The sequence below is a fragment of the Carettochelys insculpta genome, chromosome 26 (genome assembly GCF_033958435.1).
Source record: "Carettochelys insculpta isolate YL-2023 chromosome 26, ASM3395843v1, whole genome shotgun sequence".
Classification (NCBI taxonomy): Eukaryota; Metazoa; Chordata; order Testudines; family Carettochelyidae; genus Carettochelys; species Carettochelys insculpta.
In genome coordinates this window covers 2,783,796-2,802,741 of record NC_134162.1, presented here as the reverse complement: position 1 = coordinate 2,802,741, position 18,946 = coordinate 2,783,796, and the positions used below count along the sequence as shown (strand labels likewise).

Sequence of the window (18,946 nt, the reverse complement as noted above, 5' to 3'; positions counted from 1 at the left end):
ATGGAAACCGGTAGCAGCAGGTGGGGCTGTGAGCAGGCGAGAGCCAGCGGCCGTTGGGCCGTGCCTTGTGGCTCTTAAGCTGGGCAAGTCCAGCAGTGGATGGGAGACCTTAGTGGCATGCCTAGGTGCTGGAGGAGAGGGTGCTGGCAAGGCACTGGGGGGGCTTTTTCAGGGGGACCGCCTGGCACCCGCCCTGTGGCAGTGCCTAACCCCCAAGTAACTGCTGCTTTTGCTGCTCTGGGGTGTGTGTGCACACGGCCTCTCTGAAGGCAGCTGCCCGGGAGAAGGAAGCCCAGCTGGGACGAAGGAGGGGTTGGACAGGGGCTAATTGGGAGTGGCCCACGAGGCAGTGATGCTCCTGGGCAGTGTCTGGGTGTAACAGCACCGGCCAGTCTCTGCTTTCATGCTGAGGTTTGCTGTCCCACATCTCCCCTTGGGGGGGCAGAGTGGCACGGGGTCTGGGTCCCCAGCTCACAGGTGCGTTAACGCCCACGGGGAAGCAGCTGCAGGTAGGTGTCCCGCAGGAGGCCAGCGAGCCCAAGGGGAGCACGCCGCCTGCCAGGCCCCATGGTCCTCACTTGATTTTCTCCAGGCGCCTCAGCTTCCGTCCTGCTGCAGTAATTAAATGCGTCGCTCTAGCTTGAACTGGCTGCAAGCCAGCTGGCATGCCCCACGAGCTCCCTGCCCTGGCAGCGGGCTGCTCAGTGTGAATGTGTGGGCCCAACCCAGACCTAAGCCAGTGATGACAACGATGCTCCCACCATGTGAGAATTTGGGCCCTTCCTTCCTGAGGACAAAGCTTCCCCAGCGTCCCCATCCAGAACGCCCCAGCAGAGGCTCAGCTGCGGTGCCGGCTGCGGGGGAGGAAGATCGGTGGCTGGCCTGGAGCTCTGGGTTCAGTTCTGTGCTCTGCCACTGATGCTCCATGTGCCCTTGGGTACTTCCCTTAGCCTTGCCATAGCCTCAGTACTGTGGGGTGCAGGATATTCTTCAGCACCACGGTGGTGGGGTGCGTGTGTGTTTGCAGATCAATGCGTTATTGTGAGTATCCTCCAGTAATGGGACTACTAGATAAGTACCTTGGAGAGAACCCCCTGAACATGTCCACTGATGCTCTCCCGCCAGGGGAAGCTGGCAGCCTTCTCTCGCTGTAGCTGTGCTGGCTTAGTCCTCGGGGGTTCACGGTGGCAGGAGGGCAGAGAGGCTGAATGCCACTCGCTGGGGGAGGCGCTGCTCTCTTGGGTGTGTCTGCACTCGCGCTGTGCCCTGCGCTGGGAAGTTGGGCCCCAGCAGCGGCAGCTGTGCCGCCTGGGAGTTGCTTTTGCTTGACCTGACCAGTGCCGGGACGAGTCCTCGCTCTCTTGGCTCTTGAGAGGGGAGCGTCCCATCTCCGTGAATCTCTGGCACTCTGCAGTGTGACAGACCGACCTGTCCAACAGGGCCCTGCAGGGCCCAGAGGACACTGGCAAAGCAGTGATCCCAGTGGGTCCCGGCCAGCGTTCCCCCAAATCTTTTCCATCCATGTGTGAAATAAATTTTGTTAGGTGCACCGAAGCTTGGCCATGTGCACCACCGATAGAAAAAAAAAAAAAGACCCCTGCTGTGGGCGCTCTGCTAGTCAGCTGGCTGCACTGGACTGTCCTGAGCGGCTGCCCATGCGCCCAGCTTACGGGGAACGTGGCCTGCCTATTGCATTGTGTGATGGAGTGGGGGATACCTGTGTGTGTGTGTGTGGCTCACAGAGGGTGTGGGGCTCCTGCTGAGGGTAACCCTGACGATCAGGTAACACCTTTGTACTGCAGACAAAGGAGGAGGTGGAGCCTGAGGGGTTTGAATTGGAACTGGGAGTTGGGAAGCAGTTAGTCTGGGCTGGGAGAGAGAGACAAAGGAGGGGGCCAGGCCCCAGCTCTGGGGGCCCCGAGGGGCCTCCTCTCCCCAATATGGATTGGACTGGCTGTCTCTGCCTGCTGTACTGACTCCTCTGAACGATGCTGTGTCCTGTCGGCTAATAAACCCGCTGTTTTCCTGCTGAGTGAGAGACTCTCCTGCCTGCAAACAGGGTGCAGAGCTTGGGGGACCCCAGAACTCCATCACACTGGTGTCAGAAGTGGGATGTTCTGCACCCCGAGGATGGAGCATCCAGCAGTAAGTGACCGGGGCCCCGGAAGAAGTGGGGCCTGTGAGACCCAGGTGTGCCGAAGGGCAGTGAGGTGCAGCTCCCCAAGGCGGAGGGGCCTGCGGCCGAACCCAAGCAACTGCGGTCGTGGTCCTCGAGAGGGGGTGCCACACCCGAGGAGGGGTTACTCCTGGGAATCTGTTGGAGTCAGTCCCAGAAGGTGGAGGGGCCGAGAGCCCAACCTCCAGGAACAAGTGACCCCTGAGGAGGCTGACGCTAAATGAGTTCTTCCCAAGACAGTGTGCTCATGGTCCCTGAGAGCAGGTGTCACACTGAAGAAGGGGTTCCGCTGGGAGTCTGTTGGAGTCAGTCCCAGAGGGTGGAGGGGCCTACGGCCTAACCCTGGGCAGCTTGTGACCCGCAAGGAGCCTGGCACACTGAAGGGATTCTTCCAGGAATCGTGGGGTGCAGAGGGCATCAGCCTGAGAGCCTGCAACCACGCTCAGCAACTCTGCTGTGAAGTGGCAGCACCTGGAAACCGAATCGAGATTAAAGAAGCTGGACAAGGCAGCGTGGATGTGCAGTGGCAGAGCTGAGGGCTGGGGAGAATCCTGCAGAGGTGAGCCCGGATCGGGGCAGGGAACCCTGGACTGCCTGGAGCTCTGAACCGAGTGGCCTGCCACAGCTCAAGGAGGGAAGGAGCGATTCCAACCCATCATCTACTAGTGGCCAAGACAGACCTGCGAAAAGTTTTCCAGGCCTGGGCCGAGGAAGGTGCCTGTGTGTCTGTGCAGGAAAGCAGCTGATCCACTGGGAATGGCAAGTTGTCTGTGAGAGAAGCTGCTTCACCTTCTATGTGTGTGTGGAGACCAGCCGGGGGGCTGGGACAAAGGAGAAAGTGTCTCCCATTGTCTGTCTGTGTTGAACAGCAGCAGCAGCAGCCTGGGGAGAGAGCAGAGCCTGCGTTTGGAAAAGGTGCCAATGAGGAAACTAGCCCATTGTCTGAGGAAGATTCCCCAGCCTGGGGTGGCTGGAGAAGGATCCACCAGAAAAGAGCATTCCAGGTGTGTCTCTGAATCCAGACATGGGGGCTGGAGCAGAGGGAATGGCTCTGGGATGGGGCAGTGGTATCCCTGCTAAGGACACTGGTCCTTGGTGCAAAAAAAGTGCTTCTGCTTCTGGGGAAGTGAATGCTTTGCCTGAGCCTGTGGGGGCTCCAAATGGAGCCAAGATCCCAAAGCTGGATCTGAGAGCAGCTGAAGCCCAGATGGGAAGTGGGCCTACCTCTGTGTCTCTCAGGGGGGATGATGCTTTAACTCGGTCTGATCCAGTTAGTATCATCAGGGAACCCCAGAGACCAGATGATTCTGGTACTTGTTCTTTGCCTGATGCTGAGGTGTTACTGGGAGGGGTTGAGAGGACTCTGTCCTACCAGAGTCATCCTCTCGCCAGGACACAAGAACAGATGGGCAATGGAGTTATGCTGACTGATGAAATAAAGGAGCTGGTAGCAGAAGGGAGGAAAGGGACCCTGACCTTCTGTCCGGTGGTACTGGCTGTCTGCCTGGAGGGGGATTACGTGGGAATCTGCCTAATGGGCCAGAAGTGATCCTGGGTGTAGGTAAAACCCAGGAGCTGGTTGTGGCTCAAGGGTGCAGTGCCCCCGTGGAGGCAGACAGGGGTGAGTTATTGTTTGGGGAAGCTCTTCAGGAAAAGAATTTCCCTGAAACTTTTCCTGACCCATCTGTGGGGACTGCAGAAAATGGGAGTAAGGTAAAGGAAAGTGAACAGGAAAGGTGCTTGTCTGTAAGAGCCAGAGCAGCCCTTTGCCTGGGGAGAAGTTTGTTTCAGCTCCTGATGGCCAGGACCTGCCTGAGTATGAAACCACTGGCTGTGCTCTGGAAGGGTCCAAAGCAGGCAGGGTAAAAGTTTCTCAGGAACTGGAAGCTGGTGCAAATAAAGCAAAAACTATCAGGGAATGTGAGCAGCCCTGTGAGAACCAAGTAAAACAGCTGCACAGCCAATCTCTGTAGGATGCAGGAGAGCGCCAGCAATTCCCCATCTCCAAATGGTGAAAACACTTATATTCTCATACTGGATTCAACTTCTGATTCCATGGGGAGGCAGTAGTTGAAGGTGGAAGGATGAAGGAGCTCTGGGCCTGGTGGGCCAGTAAGGGATAAACAGGGATTCCTTCATGTGGATTCTGCGTCTGGGACTCACAAAACAACTCTCAAAAAGCAGTTTGGTTTGCAAATTTCCAGACTGGCAGAAAGGGGGCCGTCTCCCTAAAATCATCAACGGCCCAGCTCTTGTTAGAAGGGAGGGCACAGCCAGAGAGATCAAATTTACACCCCAGGGGGAAAGAGAGACTATTAGAACTTGATGGTGCTAAAAAAGGCCTCAGCCATTTATCCCCAAAACACCAGATTCTCAAGGAGGTTACACAAAAGTTGTGGTCTACCAAAGAGCAACGTAAATGTACAGTTGCAATGGGTTTGTTCTGTTACTCACGCTGACTGCTGTAACCAAGGGGTGCTGCTACCAAAAGCTGTAGAATTGTACCATGCACTAAATGTTTGAAAAGAGCCATGTAACATGATAACATTGATGTGGAAGCATAAGTTGTATGTTGAAGAAGTCTGTAACTCTGAAATGTCACCATTGTTCCCTGTAACTAGTCTTGCAACCTCTGACATGAGGAGGAACATTCCAAACCTATTGTGTGGCATGGAAGGGGAAACTGAGGCACACAGCCATTGTGGTGGTCTGGCTAAATACAAAGGGTGGAAGCATTTGTACCTTCCGTTACTGGACTGTAACTGAATTCCAGACATTGGCTGAAGCAGCTGTATGGACTGGTGGTCAAATGGGGTAGGACCCAGACCACAAAACACCTGTTTAATCTGTTGGTGCTGCAGCATCTGCATGGGCTCTGCCCGCCCAACTTGAGAACGTGGCTGACGGACCGGGGCCGAAGCAGCGAGACCAACCAACCCAAGGGAACTAAAGGGATTTGCCCGGATGCATCACATGAAAAGGGCCAAGACCAAGCTCCTAACTTGGAGCCTCCCCCAGCAGGACTATGATGTGGAGGTGGTGCACATCAAGGGGAGAACAAAGGGTACAGCCAATGCCCTGTCACAAGGGGAGAGCCCCGAACTTCCCCAGGTCACCAGTTGAGTGACCCCGCTCAGTTCGGTCTGGAAGGGGGGAGAGATGTGATGGAGTGGGGGATACCTGTGTGTGTGTGTGTGGCTCACAGAGGGTGTGGGGCTCCTGCTGAGGGTAACCCTGACGATCAGGTAACACCTTTGTACTGCAGACAAAGGAGGAGGTGGAGCCTGAGGGGTTTGAATTGGAACTGGGAGTTGGGAAGCAGTTAGTCTGGGCTGGGAGAGAGAGACAAAGGAGGGGGCCAGGCCCCAGCTCTGGGGGCCCCGAGGGGCCTCCTCTCCCCAATATGGATTGGACTGGCTGTCTCTGCCTGCTGTACTGACTCCTCTGAACGATGCTGTGTCCTGTCGGCTAATAAACCCGCTGTTTTCCTGCTGAGTGAGAGACTCTCCTGCCTGCAAACAGGGTGCAGAGCATTGGGGACCCCAGAACCCCATCACACATTGCTGCAGGTCTGCTGCACAGACAGTAGCAACAGCCTGTGGAGCAACGCGTGCTAGGGAGGCACCATCCCGAGTCCTGTCCTAGTCAACGTTTTCAGTTTGTGACCTGGAGACTATTAATCGCATTGGCGGCGAGTGGGCTCCCCCAGGGGCCATACAAAATCAGGAGTGACTCCTCGCCTGGGCACTGATGGGGCTGCACCGTACCCACTTCTCGCTGGGGCTGGGGCTGGAGCAGGGCCCCCGTACTGCAGCTCGTGGGGAAAGCCGGTGAGAGGAGGGGCCTGGCTGGGCAGGCAGTCGCGCCACCTGGGAAGCTGGGGATCGAAGCAGGTGACAGACTCAACGTGAGTCATCCGCACCGCAGCGGCAGGAATAGACGGCCGCAGCCTCTGCTGCTGGTGCGGTGATGGGAGCCCATGGCAGCAGCGCCAGTGCAGGTTACGCTCAGGCAGGGGCTGCTCGGCCCCTCTGAGCGGATAAATGGCACCTGGGACGTGTGGCTAGGACCAGAACTGCGTTTCTCCACATTGCTCTGACCTCCTTCAGCTTCCTGGCACGGCACAGCAGTCAGAGCTGTCCCAGGTCCCCTCTGGGCCGACCGTGCAGGACAGGAGCAGGGCTCTGCGTTGGCTGAGGAGGCAGCTCTCGCCTGCGGTCCTGACTGCCCGAGCGGAGCTACAGGCCTCTTTTGTTCTGTAGCCACAGCACCACACCTGGCCTCCTCTGAACTTACCTGCCTTCGCCGCCACAGCAGCACGCCCCAAATTCCAGCTGTGCCCATGAAAAGCCAAGTCTGAGTGGCCTGGGCTAGAAACCCCCAGGGACCTGAGCAGCCTGGCCACCCAGCTCAGCTAATCCCCCTGGGAACATGGGGCTGGCTGAACCGGCAAAGCCACTGCCCGAGGAGCGGCCGCTGCTGCAGGGTCCCAGAGACCTGTCCGGCCCCCCTGAATGCAGGGCATCCTGCTCCCCGACATCCTCTGCCAGAATCTTCTGTCCTTCAAGGGCGCGTCTGCCGGGGATGCTGATCAGCATCAGACTGAGGGTTTTCCTCCTAGACAGGGATGGCTCGTCGGTCAGGTGCTTTGTGTGGTAACTCGTGTGTGTGTGTGTGTGTGTGTGTGTGTGTGTGTGTGTGTGTGTGTGTGTGTGTGTGTGTGTGTGTGTGTGTGTGTGTGTCTTCAGCCACACCGGGGAGCGTCCGGGCACCTGAGAGCTTGTGGACAGTGACTTGTTTTTGCATAATGACTCTACCAGTTCTGCCTGCGGCTGGGCGCCTCTGCAGAGGGCAAGGCCCTGCTGTTCGACATGGGCTGAACCCTGGAGCTCTCAAGTCGCACCCAGACAGCAGCGGCTCTGTGCAAACAGCATGCGCAGGCCCTAGAGCAGCTACCTACCAAGACCCACATGGATGTGCATCCCAACGGACCAGACAGCAGAGCCAACTCTGTAATGCCCCCGGTGGCACAGCCCCGTGGGAACTGGGTGGGATGCTAAAAACGGCCTGTCAGTGCTAAATAGTTCCCCCATCTCCCACCCGCCTTGTAGGGCACTTCTCGTAAGAGCAGAGGGTTTGTGTGATGGGGATCGGGGTCCCCAAGCTCTGCACCCCGGCCGCAGGCAGGAGTGACTCGCACTCAGCAGGAGAACAGCGGGTTTATTAGCCGATAGGACACAGCGTCGTACAGAGGAGTCAGTGCAGCAGGCAGAGACAGCCAGTCCAATCCATGTTGGGGAGAGGAGGCCCCAAGGGGCCCCCGGAGCCAGGGCCTTGCCCCTTTCTTTGTCTCTCTCTCTCTCTCCCCCAGCCCAGGCTAACTGCTTCCCAACTCCCACTTCCAATTCAAACCCCTCAGGCTCCACCTCCTCCTTTGTCTGCAGTCCAGAGGTGTCACCTGGTCACCTCGGTTACCCTCAGCAGGAGCCTCACACCCTCTGTGAGACACACACACCTATCCCCCACTACACCACAGTGTGCCCAAGAATCTGTGGCTGTTTCCCTCTTCCCCCACTTGCGTTGCATGCAGCATGGGGCACTCTGCCCCAGAAGTGGCTGCATTTTGGCGTTGCTGGGCACTTACCTCACGGGGGGGTAGGTAGAGATTTAATTTAGTGCCAGAATTTCAAAGCTGCTCAGCGACCAGTGGCCCAGTGGGGATTGGGGATCTGCTGGGGGCCCAGATCTCTTGGAAAGCCTAGGCCAGGTTGCTGTCTGGCAGGGCTCTTGGAGCACCAGTTGGCCAGGCGCTGCCGCTGGAGTGGGGCTGGATCAGTGGAGCTGAGCGCCCAGTCTGAATTCACAGCCTTCAGAAGACTCCAGTCTAATCCAAGGGCGCTCAGCAGGCCCGGCTGAGCTCAGGGTGGCAGGACATGGAGCTATTGTGAGGCAAGAGCCCCAGGCGCTGCACGCCATCACATGGTGCTGGGCCCCAGCCTGGCTCTGTGGCAAGGGGGCGGGGGCTTGCGATGCAGCCTCTCTTTTGCAGCAAGCGAGGCAGGGGCCGGCTCCCTGCCACCGCTGGGACCATGGACTCATGCTCAGGCCAGTGGCCCTTCCATACATTGGCCGCCAGCCCAGCGGCTTCCCCCTCTGTGAAGCTTGGCTCCCAGCGACAGAGGGGAACAAGCCGCCCATTGTGCCTGCTGGGGCCACCGGAGAAACTGACCGAGCAGTTTGTGTGTCTGTCAAAGCATTGCACCCCTTGGGCTGGTTCCTGCTCCCTCCCCTCTGCGGATGCTTGGTTGCCATGGCAATCGTGCCATGACGACGGCTGCTTTCACATCCTGCCAGCAAAGCCAGAGTCGTTTCCAGTGAGGGAGCCCCCTGTGATGCCTCTGTTGCTGTGTAAGCCGGTCTCTGTCCCTCGCCTGGGCTGGGCTGGCTCCGCTGCAGGCTGGACGTAGGCCGGGGGCTCCCTGGCACCACGCTGCTTTCAGCAGCCTCCTGGCTCTGGGGCCCAAACACCGTCAGTCACCAGCCCAGGGAAAGGACAGGGTCTCGCCCTGCCTGGGTCACTGTCTCCCCTGCTGTGTTGGTTGGTTGGCCTGGAGCTGTGTGCCTGGCCCCCCTGACCCGTCCCTGGCACGCTCAGCTGGCCGGGCCCAGGGCTGGGAATCAACCAGGCCCGCAGGGAGCCTGCAGCTCCCTCCGGCCACGCCTGGCAAGCCCGGCTGCGCCAGCGTCCCACCCCAGTGCCTCCAAACAGCTCAGCACTGGGCAAGGGGGGGTTCTTGTCCCCTTGTCTCCCCGCAGCTGCTGGCACATCCCTCACACACCCCGGGGCAGGGGGCAGGAAGGGGCCAGCCTGAGCAGCTGGCAGGATCGGGTGCTCGGACTGACCACAGTGCAGGGCTCAGTTTGTCGCCTTCCCCTCTGTGCTGTCACCGGGGAGCCGGGGGGGTGGGGGACAGGCCTGGGTCTGGGCTCCTCAGCCAGTCAGGCTGCACCCTGCCCTGAGGGCGGCTGTGCTGCCGGGATGCATTGCCAGGGCCCCCGGCTGCGGCTGGTGTTGGGACGCACGTGGGCGCCTCTGGAGCTCAGCAAGGGCTGGTGCAGCCCCCTCTGCACCAGGAAATGTAGCTCAGCCGTTGCTGTGGGGTGGAGGCTGGAAGAAGCCCCGTGTTTGCCCCAGGGTGGCAGACCTGTCTCCAGGCCAGTGCAGGAGGCGGCTCAGCTCATGGCTGCAGCTGGTAGATCTACCCCTTCATGCAGATGGGGTTGGATCCCTTCCCAGCGCTTCTGCCCCGGCACAATGAACTAGTCCTGGCCTGCGGAGCCAGGTCTGCTGTAGGAGCTGCTCAGTGATCGGGCGGAGGCATCTGGGCAGACGAGCAGCGCTGGGTGTGCTTTGCAGCAGCCCCGGGGGGTTCCGGTGGGCCCTGTTCGCTGGATGAGCCACCTTGATTCTGATGGGACCTCGCCCCCTTCCCACCATCCCACCGCTCCTCAGCCAGCTCCAATAACCGAGATGGAGCCATGCTGAGCGCTCACGCCAAACTCGCCCTGGTGCAGCTTTGCTAGGAAGGCTTCCACGCCTCTGGTCCCAGGGTGCTTTGTGAATGCTGCTGGAGCCGGTCTCCTGGTCCCCGGTGTGATTAGCCCCATTGTGCAGATGGGAAGACTGAGGCATGGTGAAGTTGAGGCCGGCTCACATGGTGTGGTCAGTGGCCGATCTGGCACTACACCCCTCAGTGTGGATTTGTAGTGGTCTAGTCCCTGGCTTTCTGTTAACCTAGCCCACCCATGCCTCATCAAACCCACCTGAGGCACAACAGTAACTGACTGACCTCATTAGCACTGTAATACTGTCACTTTAACACGTCGGCAGGCAGGTTCGTTAGTTATAAGGGGTAATTGAGGGGGAGGGGGAGCTATTTCAGGCTCTGATTGGCTATTGGAGCTCTCAAGGATGCAGATGAGATGAGGCGAGGAGTGAGCATTACAGTACAGGGGCTGTGCCAGGTTGCCCTATGTGCACAAATCAGTGTGTTCGGCTCGTCCTCAGGGGGGTTCTTCCATCTCTAATCCCAGTAGGTGCAGCCGTGTCCTGCAGTCGCTGGGGTTTGCCATGGTGCAGTGTCCCCATTGCAGCAGGGGGTGGCACTGGGCTTCAGAGGGAAAGTCCCAGAAATCCTCTAGCTGGGAAATGAGGGAGTAACCTGCCCACCTCCGGTTTCTTCCTGACCCTCCTCACTCAGCAGTGGGCTCATGCCCAGAAGCATGAGGATTATAACTTTGTCAAATAAAAACCTCTCAGCCTCTGATGATCTTTGCAACTTTCTAGTGCTTGTTCGAGGACAATTAAACTTTAGGCATCAAGGCTCTGTCACGGCAGCGAGTGCCGCAGGGGTAAGAAAGGCTTATTCTCTTCTTTGGATTCGCCGTTCATCGCTCTGCGTCTCCTGGGTTCGGTTTTATCCCTGGTCTCCTTGCTGTCATGTTGTCTTTCCGTGTTGCACCGAGCACACCCTCTGACTCTTGATTTGACACTGCCCTTCAAGTCTGCTCGGCTGTTGACAACACCTCTTGGTTTAAAAGGTCTCTGGGAGAGGGTTCTGTGCTCAGTGCATTTGCCCAGGGAAGTCGTATGGTGCCTGCGTTTGCCTATCGTGTTTTCACCCAGGCAGTCCAGGTGTTGATTTGTGTGCCTGGGTGCCATTTGACAAGCCCTGGTGTTGTTTTTCAATCTGGGGAAAAGAGGTGGTGCAGGGGGCGTGGCTTTGGGGAAAAGGGGTGGAGCATGGGTGGAGCTTTCAGGGAAAGAGGCGGATCGGGGTGGCGCTTTGGGGAAAGAGGTGGCTCGGGGCGGAGCTTTGGGGAAAGAGGCGGATTGGGGCGGAGCTTTGGGGAAAGAGGTGGAGCAGGGGGTGGAGCTTTCAGGGAAATAGGCGGAGCAGGGGGCGGAGCTTTGGGGAAGAGTAGAGTCGGGGAGAGGCTTTGAGGTCTGGTTATCAGCTATTAGAAAGGTGGCAAATCGGATCTATTTGGACTCGCACCTCTAGGCCCTCCCAGAACTTTAGGGTTAGGTTACGCTGCGGTTTGTCCCAAGGCAGGAGGACTCTGTGGCTGAGTATCTGGCAACGTTCACTCTAATTTTTTCCATCCAGGTACGTCCTAACTGTTGTTCTGTGCCCCAAGGCATGTGCCGATGTGCCCCACCAATAGAAACTCAGGCTGCTGGTTGTGGGAGGCTATGGGTGCCCTGTATATCAGCTGGGTGGCATTTCAGTCTCCTGGGAGGCTACCCCAGGGCACAGCGTCCAGGGGACACAGACACCTGATGAGGTCGGGTCGGAAGGCTCAGCCAGGACGGGAGAGAGAGACTCTGCCTCTGCGTATTGCTCCAAGCATGGGCTGCGCACCGCTGTGACTTCTGTCTGCCCCCTGAGCACCAACGGGGAGCTGCACACAGCAGGCAGGGCGCCCGCTCTCCCAGCTGTGCAGGTGGCGGCGGGGAGGTGCTCTTGGGCAGCCGGGGGAAAGCCAAGGCATTTAACAGTAGCTCCTTGTGGGAGAGATGTCAGGGCGATGCAGCTGTCCTTGCAGAGTTACTATGGACCAGGATGCCCCGAAGGGCTCAGCTGGGGCTGGCTATTCAGGGGCACCCTGTTCCGGCTGCTCCCACTGGGATACTTGCAGGCAGGCGCTCCTGTGAGGTGCACACAGCTGCCTGGGAAATGCCCCTTATTTCTGCAGGAAAGCTGTGTTTTACAGTTCCTAGAAATATTTCAATTCTTTTTCTTTTCAAGAAGCAATGCAAATTTTGCCAAAAAATGTCTGGCTGGTCAGAGAGTGCTGTATTTGCTTCCCACCCGGCCCCCCAGCCTTGTGTCAAAAAGCCTTTCTTCTGGTGCAGAGCATGGGGAGGGAAATCTCTTTGGGAAAGAGAAACTTGGGCCGCTCTGGTGTTGAGCCCTGCTGGAGGTGTGAGAAGTTCTGGCCCAGAAATTGCCCAGTCGGGCTGTTTGAGTCTCTTTGTATGTGTTAAACAAAGTTCCTGTTTGTGAACCCTGGAGGAAAAGCCCCGTAGTGAGTGTTAGTGTTGGGATAATCTGGCATCCCTTCCGGCCCTCAGTATGATATGCAGACCTCTGCCAAGGTGCTTCCCCAGCGTCTGCAGCTGGGTCTTGCCCACATGCTCAGGAGCCAACCAATTGCCAGATTTGGGGTTAGGAAAGAATTTCCCCAGGTCACCCTGGTAGAGACCCTGGGGGCTTTTCATCTTCCTGTGCAGCACAGGACACAGGTCGTATGCAGGTTTAACCCACTCTCAGTGGTGGATTCCCTGCAGTTGACTGGCTTTAAACCCGGACTTTAGGACATCAGTAACTCAGCCAGAGGCTCAGGTCCTGTTGCAGGAATAGATGGGTGAGAGTCTGTGGCTTGCAATGTGCGTGAGGTCAGACTAACTGATTATGATGATCTTTTAAAGCCTGTGTCTAGAACGCTGAGCTCTCCATGGGACCTGTTATCCAGAGATTTCAAGGAGCTTTGCGAAGTTCGTGGGCATCATTATTCCCACTTTACAGATGGGAAAACTGAGGCCCAGAGGGCCTGTACAGGGTTGGCTTTGCCCAGCTGCTGCTGCAGAGAAGTGTGGCAACTGGTGTCATTTGTTTCTCCTGAGTGTGCACTGAGCCAGTGGCTGAGGTTAAGAAGGCACACAGTGTGGTAACCCCCCCGAGGGGGGAGATATTGAAATGTGCTCCAGTCTCCCAGCTTCCAGGGCTCAAAAGGAATTAACATAAGTATTTATACGGCAGCCAACGAGAGCCGTGATTTGGTCATTAAGTCGCCACAAAGAGCTTTTATCAGGGTATTTGGTGTCACACCCCGATTTGTTCCTGGCCCAGCCAGCTGCAGAGCCGCTGAGTCGAGCCCTGGAAAGGAGGAAAGTGTAAAATTTCAACAAAAGCAGCTGTGTCTTACCGAGCTGCACTGCAGGTTACCCTGTCAGCAGCCCGTCTCTCTACGCTGGGCACTGAAAAGACGTTACATAGGGCGGGGTGACGTTTTGCCTGGCTGGTGATCGGCTTTGGGCTGTTGGGTTTAGCGTGCCCCTGCTGGGGTAGCCCCGGAGGCCTGCGACCTACACAAGGGTGGGCTGGCTGGCTCTGGCCTTCAGCACTGCCATGTTGAAGGCGACGCGAGAACTCAGGCATGAGTTCCGAAGTGACCTTCAGCTTCCAGGCTCAGACTAGCCCTCCTCTCTGGCGTCTGAGTTTCACGGGGCGGGGAGGCGGGTGTGTCGTACCAGCCCTTTCCCTAGTCTGTTCTGATCAGCAGAATTGGTATTTCCAAGGGGGTGGTTATTTTTAATGACTGATTTGGGTGGAAAATGTTTAAGCCTCAAATGTGCGTGAGAGGGACCTGATTCGAGGCACTTTTCATTGTGTGGCTTGCCCTTGCGTGCCAGAGTGGTCTGTCTCACAGAGGAACAATGAGTTTCAGCTCCTGGGAGCTGATGCCAGATGAATTCCGGCTGGAAAGAAAGCCCAGGTTGAGTTCTCTTTTTGCAGCACGGGTTGGTAGACCCTGGAACAGCCTACGTGGTGGAGGGGATGCTCCTTCCTTCCAGGCTTTGAAATCAAGAGTGCGCATCTCTAATCAGTCTGCTTTAACTCAGCCTTGGGTTATGGGAGTGACCCCAACTTTTTGGGGAAAGCTCTCCCACCTGTGGTATGCCAGAGGGGAGATCAGATGATCAGAACGGCTCCTCCTGGCCTTAACGTCTAGGAGTGTGCAGGATTCTTCCCGATCCCTGGCTGGCCGGGGGAGCAGTTTTGGGGCAGCACACAGCTGCGGGGACTACCCACATATACCTGCACCTTGTCGATCGCATCTGACGAAGCGGGGCTTTGCCCACGAAAGCTGATGCTCCAAAATATGTTAGTCTCTAAGGTGCCACAGGATGTGGTGTTGTTTTTGCAGATACAGACCAACACGGCTCCCCCTCTGATACTTGTGGATTGAGGGCCGCACCTCTGAACCAGGTGTTCCGTGTCCCAGGGGGTTGTACGTGCCCAGGTCATTCAAACTCCTATGCCGGTTTGCAAACTCGGATGGTGAATTAGCCGCTGAGACCCTTGTGTATCGAATGGGGTGAGGGGTTCCATGCAGCAACGGCAAGAGCGAGGGACTTGAGGGGGAAATAATCTGCTCAAGGACCCAGGTTGCCCCTGGAAACAGCCTTTTGTGACCCTCCAGCATTGTCTGACCTGACCCACTTATTGTGCAAATGACAATGGAAGCTGGTCCGCCCAGGCAGCCAAACTTTCAGGAGCAGCCGTGGATCTGGGGAGCCACTGCTGCTGGGGGGACCAGCTGGAGATAGCAGGCACCTTGGTTTTCCCATATGGTTTGAGCACTAGACAATACAGCTGAAGTCGGTGCAGGACAGTCAGTACCTCTGGGAACTGGGTCCCATTGTCCCGAGGTGGGTTCCCCTGAAATAGGAGGTGGGTTCCCCCGAAATGGGAGGTGCTGCAGAAAACATGGATCTTCCTTTTTCCTGCAGAATGGGAGGCGGAGGGAGAAGCAAAATAATTGCAAGGAAAATATTTGACAAAAATAACCAATTGCCCTTTTGGACTGATTTTTGCTTTGGGGCGTGGAGCTGGGAACCAGCTTTCCCAAGCCGTGTGCACCAGACTTTCCCGGGAATGACCCTCCGGGATTCTCCAAAGGCTTGAGAATAATCTGCCTTTAAACGGTTTTCTAACCCGACTCCCGTTGGGCAGTACCAGGCATGGGAGTCGAAGCTCTTAGATGCTGAAATCAGCGTTCTTGTTCTTAGCACGAGTTCATCTCCAGCCTGAAATACATCATCTTTCGAAAGGACCTGGTTCCCCCAGGGCCTTGTGCGGTTACTTACAGCTGGGGGAATTGCTTATCCGTGAGCATTAATTCTGTCGTCTTGGTGTTAAACTCAATGGCGCTCATCTATTTCAGAGAGACGGTCTGGGTTCAAGGGATGGGGGAGACATCACCTGTTTCCCAGTCACTGGGCACTTGGAAGAAAGTGTTCTCAAATGCTTGCAGATCCAGGCGCTAGCAGATAAAGCCTACGATGTGGAATTAGCTGCTGTCTGCTTAAAAGTCTCTGGAGTGGGTGAGGCTGATTTCTGGCACCAGGGCACTGTTTTCCACCAGGAACAGCGGCGCTGCACTCCTGGGTGTAATGCACGGCCAGCAAAACTCATGGCAAGCGCCTTGTTCGCTGAAACAGAAGCAACTTGTTCACCTGGCAGGGGTGGGTTAAAAGGGGCCTGCCTGGAAGCCAGCCTGGGCTTGGTGCTGCGCTGGGGGCCGGCTTGGCCTGGCCCGTAAATCTCCATAGCGGTGGAAAGCAGCACCCTTGTGGGCCTGTTAGTCATAGGGCTTGGTACCTTTGCCCCTCTTGGTGTGGGCTAGCCAGGCAGAGAGTTCGTTCAAGGGTCCCGCCCCCAGGGCTCCACAGCTGCCGTAGTTCTGTGCCAGGTTTGCTTCATATGGAGCTCTTTGATAGGCTGGCTTTAGAGGGGTTGAAGTTTGCCAACCTAAGTCTCTGTAAGCGGGTACATCTCATGGCCCACGGGCAGACCCGGACCTGGCCTGCCTCCAGCCCCTGCTAGGTGCGGTCAGTTCGTGGCCCGTCGGATGGGTGGCGGTGACCCATGTGGCCAATGTCCCCTCTCCTCTTTTCCATTCATGTGCAGATTTTTTCCACCCATGTGTGGAATGCATTTTTCTACATGTGCCAAAGCAAGTGTGTGCGCACCACCAACAGAAACAAAAAGCCTCAATGGGGCGCTCTGCTAATCAGCTGGGTGGCATTGGAATCTCTCTGGAACAGCTGCTCAAATGCCCAGCACCCTCACGTGCTATGAACCAAGCAGCCATCACATGGGATTTGCCATTAGTAGTTGCTGGCTGGGGGAGCTGAACCAGCAACCTTGAGGTTTGACAAGGACAAGTGCAGAGTCCTGCACTTGGGATGGAGAATCCCCAGCACTGTTACAGGCTGGGGGCCGACTGGCTAAGTAGCAGTGCAGCAGGAAAGGACCTGGGATTACAGTGGATGAGAGGCTGGCTATGAGCCAGCAGTGTGCCCTTGTAGCCAAGACGGCTAATGGCATATTGGGCTGCATTAGGAGGAGCGTTTCCAGCAGATCTAGAGGAGTTATTATTCCTCTACACTCAGCACTGGTGAGGCCACACCTGGAGCACTGTGTCCAGTTCTAGGCCCCCCAGTATAGGAAGGATTTGGACTCATTGAAGCAGGTTCAGTGGAGGGCAATGAAAATGATTTGGGGGCTGGAGCACAGGACCTAGGAGGAGAGGCTGAGGGTTGTGGGGTTATTTAGTTTACAGAAGGGAAGAGTGAGGGGTGATTTAATAGCAGCCTTCAACTTCCTCAGGGGGGCTCTAAAGAGGGTGGAGGGAGGCTGCTCTCTGTGGTGTCAGATGGCTGAACAAGGAGCAATGGTTTCAAGTTGCAGAGGGGGAGCGGGAGGTTGGATATTAGGAAAAACTCTTTCCCCAAGAGGATGGTGAAGCTCTGGAATGTGTTACCTAGAGAGGTGGTGGAATCTCCATCCCTGGAGGTTTTTAAGTCCCGGCTTGACAAGGTCCTGGCTGGGTTGATTTAGTTGGGGTTGATCCTGCTTTAGGCAGGGGGCTGGACTAGGTGACTTCCTGAGGTCCCTTCCAGCCCTGGGATTCTCTGAAAAGGCCTTGCGTGTGTAGCACCATGGTCCCTACCTTTTGTGGTCTCTAATTCCCTCGCTGGATTAGTCACAAAAGTCCTGGAGGTCAACCCTGGCTAAATCCCAGCTGCCTCTCCAACACCTGCTTCCTGCAGTTTCACCTGGGTGTGCTTTTCCTGTTCTGTGCTGTTCCTTGTGGTGGTTAATTTGCTGCCATGTTCCGGCCCAGAGGTGGCTGCGTTTCCCTGGTAGGCAGTCCCTTGGTGCAGGGCGTGCAGAGTGAGGTAAGCTTGTTGTATCCTCACTTATTTCTTTTCTCCCGCTGGCAGGATCCGTCCCCAGCTGCCAAAGGAGAAGATTGAAGGATGCCACATCTGCACCTCGGTGACACCTGGGGAGCCCCAGGTGCTGCTGGGAAAGGACAAGGCGTTCACCTACGACTTTGTCTTTGACCTGGACACGTGGCAGGAGCAGATCTATACCACCTGTGTCAGCAAACTCATCGAGGGCTGCTTTGAAGGCTACAATGCCACTGTGCTGGCGTACGGCCAGGTACCGGCTCCCCGTGCCGTGGTGCTGATCTCGTGCCCTGTGCCGACAACAGCCTTTTGCAAGCAGTTGTGGGCTGTCTGGCCAGCAAAGCCATGCTGGAGGGTGCAGGGCAGGGCTGCAAGGGGGAGCTGAGGCTCATGGGCGGAGGCCCAGCGCAGGAATATTGGGGTGCTGCAGGACGGGATTTCAGGCATCAGCATTGCTGCTGGGGCGTAGTTGGGGAGGGGAGGCTGCAGGTTGGGATCGGCCGCCTGGGGCTGGTGCTGCAGGGGCTGCCCTCAGCCTGGTGCTCCAGGGGGCTGTTTCAGCACCCGTCCTGTGCCCTTTCAGACCGGAGCGGGGAAGACCTACACCATGGGCACCGGCTTTGACATGAACATCTGCGAGGAGGAGCAGGGGATCATCCCCCGCGCCATCTCCCACCTCTTCAGTGGCATCGAGCGGCGCAAGCGGGCAGCGCAGGAGCATGGCACAGCCGTGCCCGAGTTCAAAGTCAGCGCCCAGTTCCTGGAGGTGGGTGTGAGCGAGGGGCAGGGCCGGGGCTGGGGATCGGGAGGAGCTGCCATTCCCATGCCAGGGAACAGGGAGGGGCCTGTCAATGTCCCCTCAGAATGTTTCCATCGGGTGGAATAAATTTTATTATTTGCACTCAGGAACGCATGGATGTGCACCATCCATAGAAACACACACTGCCACCTGCGGGCACTCTGCTGATCAGCTGGGCGGCCCCTGAATCTCTCCCGGGCGGCTGCCCAAACACTCCACATCCAGGGAGTATGGGTGTCTGTCCCCGTGATTGCAAACTGCAGCTGCTCATGTCCTGCTGCAGTGGGGTACCTGCTGTGGGCTCCAGTCCCAGTGCCGATGGCTTACGCTCTGGCTCCTCAGCGAGGCAGCGGAATTGGGTCGCTCTGCCCTCGCCGTGTCTGAAGCAGTGTCCTTGGAGCTGGAGACCTGGCTCTGCTGTGCGCGCTCTACACCCCCTGCCTGCATCCAGACTGGGGCCAAAGCCCAGGAGCTGTGCCAAGGGGGCAGGTTCCCCAGTTCCGGAGCTGAGCAGGTGCTCCAGTGATCTTCCAGGCTTCCTCACCGGCTGAACCAGAGGAAGTGATCGCCCACATGCGGCTAGTTCTGGGGTGCAGCCTGAAAGACACTGAAGGCAGCATTAAGCATCTGTTCAGGACATGAATGGGTTGAGACTGCTCGTCTGGCTGAATGCAGGAAGGTCGTCTATAGATTACCCCACTGTTCTGACACGGTTTTTATGTGGTTAGCGCCCCACCTGCGTGCAAAAATCCCGGAGATCTTTCACGGGCTGGCTTTGCATTTTGCTTTCAAATCACATTGCTAGAACAGGGACCGCCATGTGTGGCGTAACCCACCCAGGCCGTGCCAGCGTGGTGTGTAGCAACTAGAGCTGGCTGAGATTCTCCTAAACTCCCGGGAAGTGGCTGCCATGTTATTTTGC

General features: G+C 57.1%; 1 protein-coding gene across 1 annotated transcript in view; it reads left to right on the top strand.

Moving 5' to 3' along the window:
- KIF21B (kinesin family member 21B) overlaps nt 1–18,946 on the top strand; it is a 76,506-nt gene that overhangs the window by 18,668 nt on the left and 38,892 nt on the right. Inside the window, exons 2-3 of the mRNA XM_074977298.1 lie at nt 17,256–17,478; nt 17,809–17,991. Coding sequence (XP_074833399.1) covers nt 17,256–17,478; nt 17,809–17,991 — 406 coding nt within the window. The remainder of the gene's footprint in view (nt 1–17,255; nt 17,479–17,808; nt 17,992–18,946) is intronic.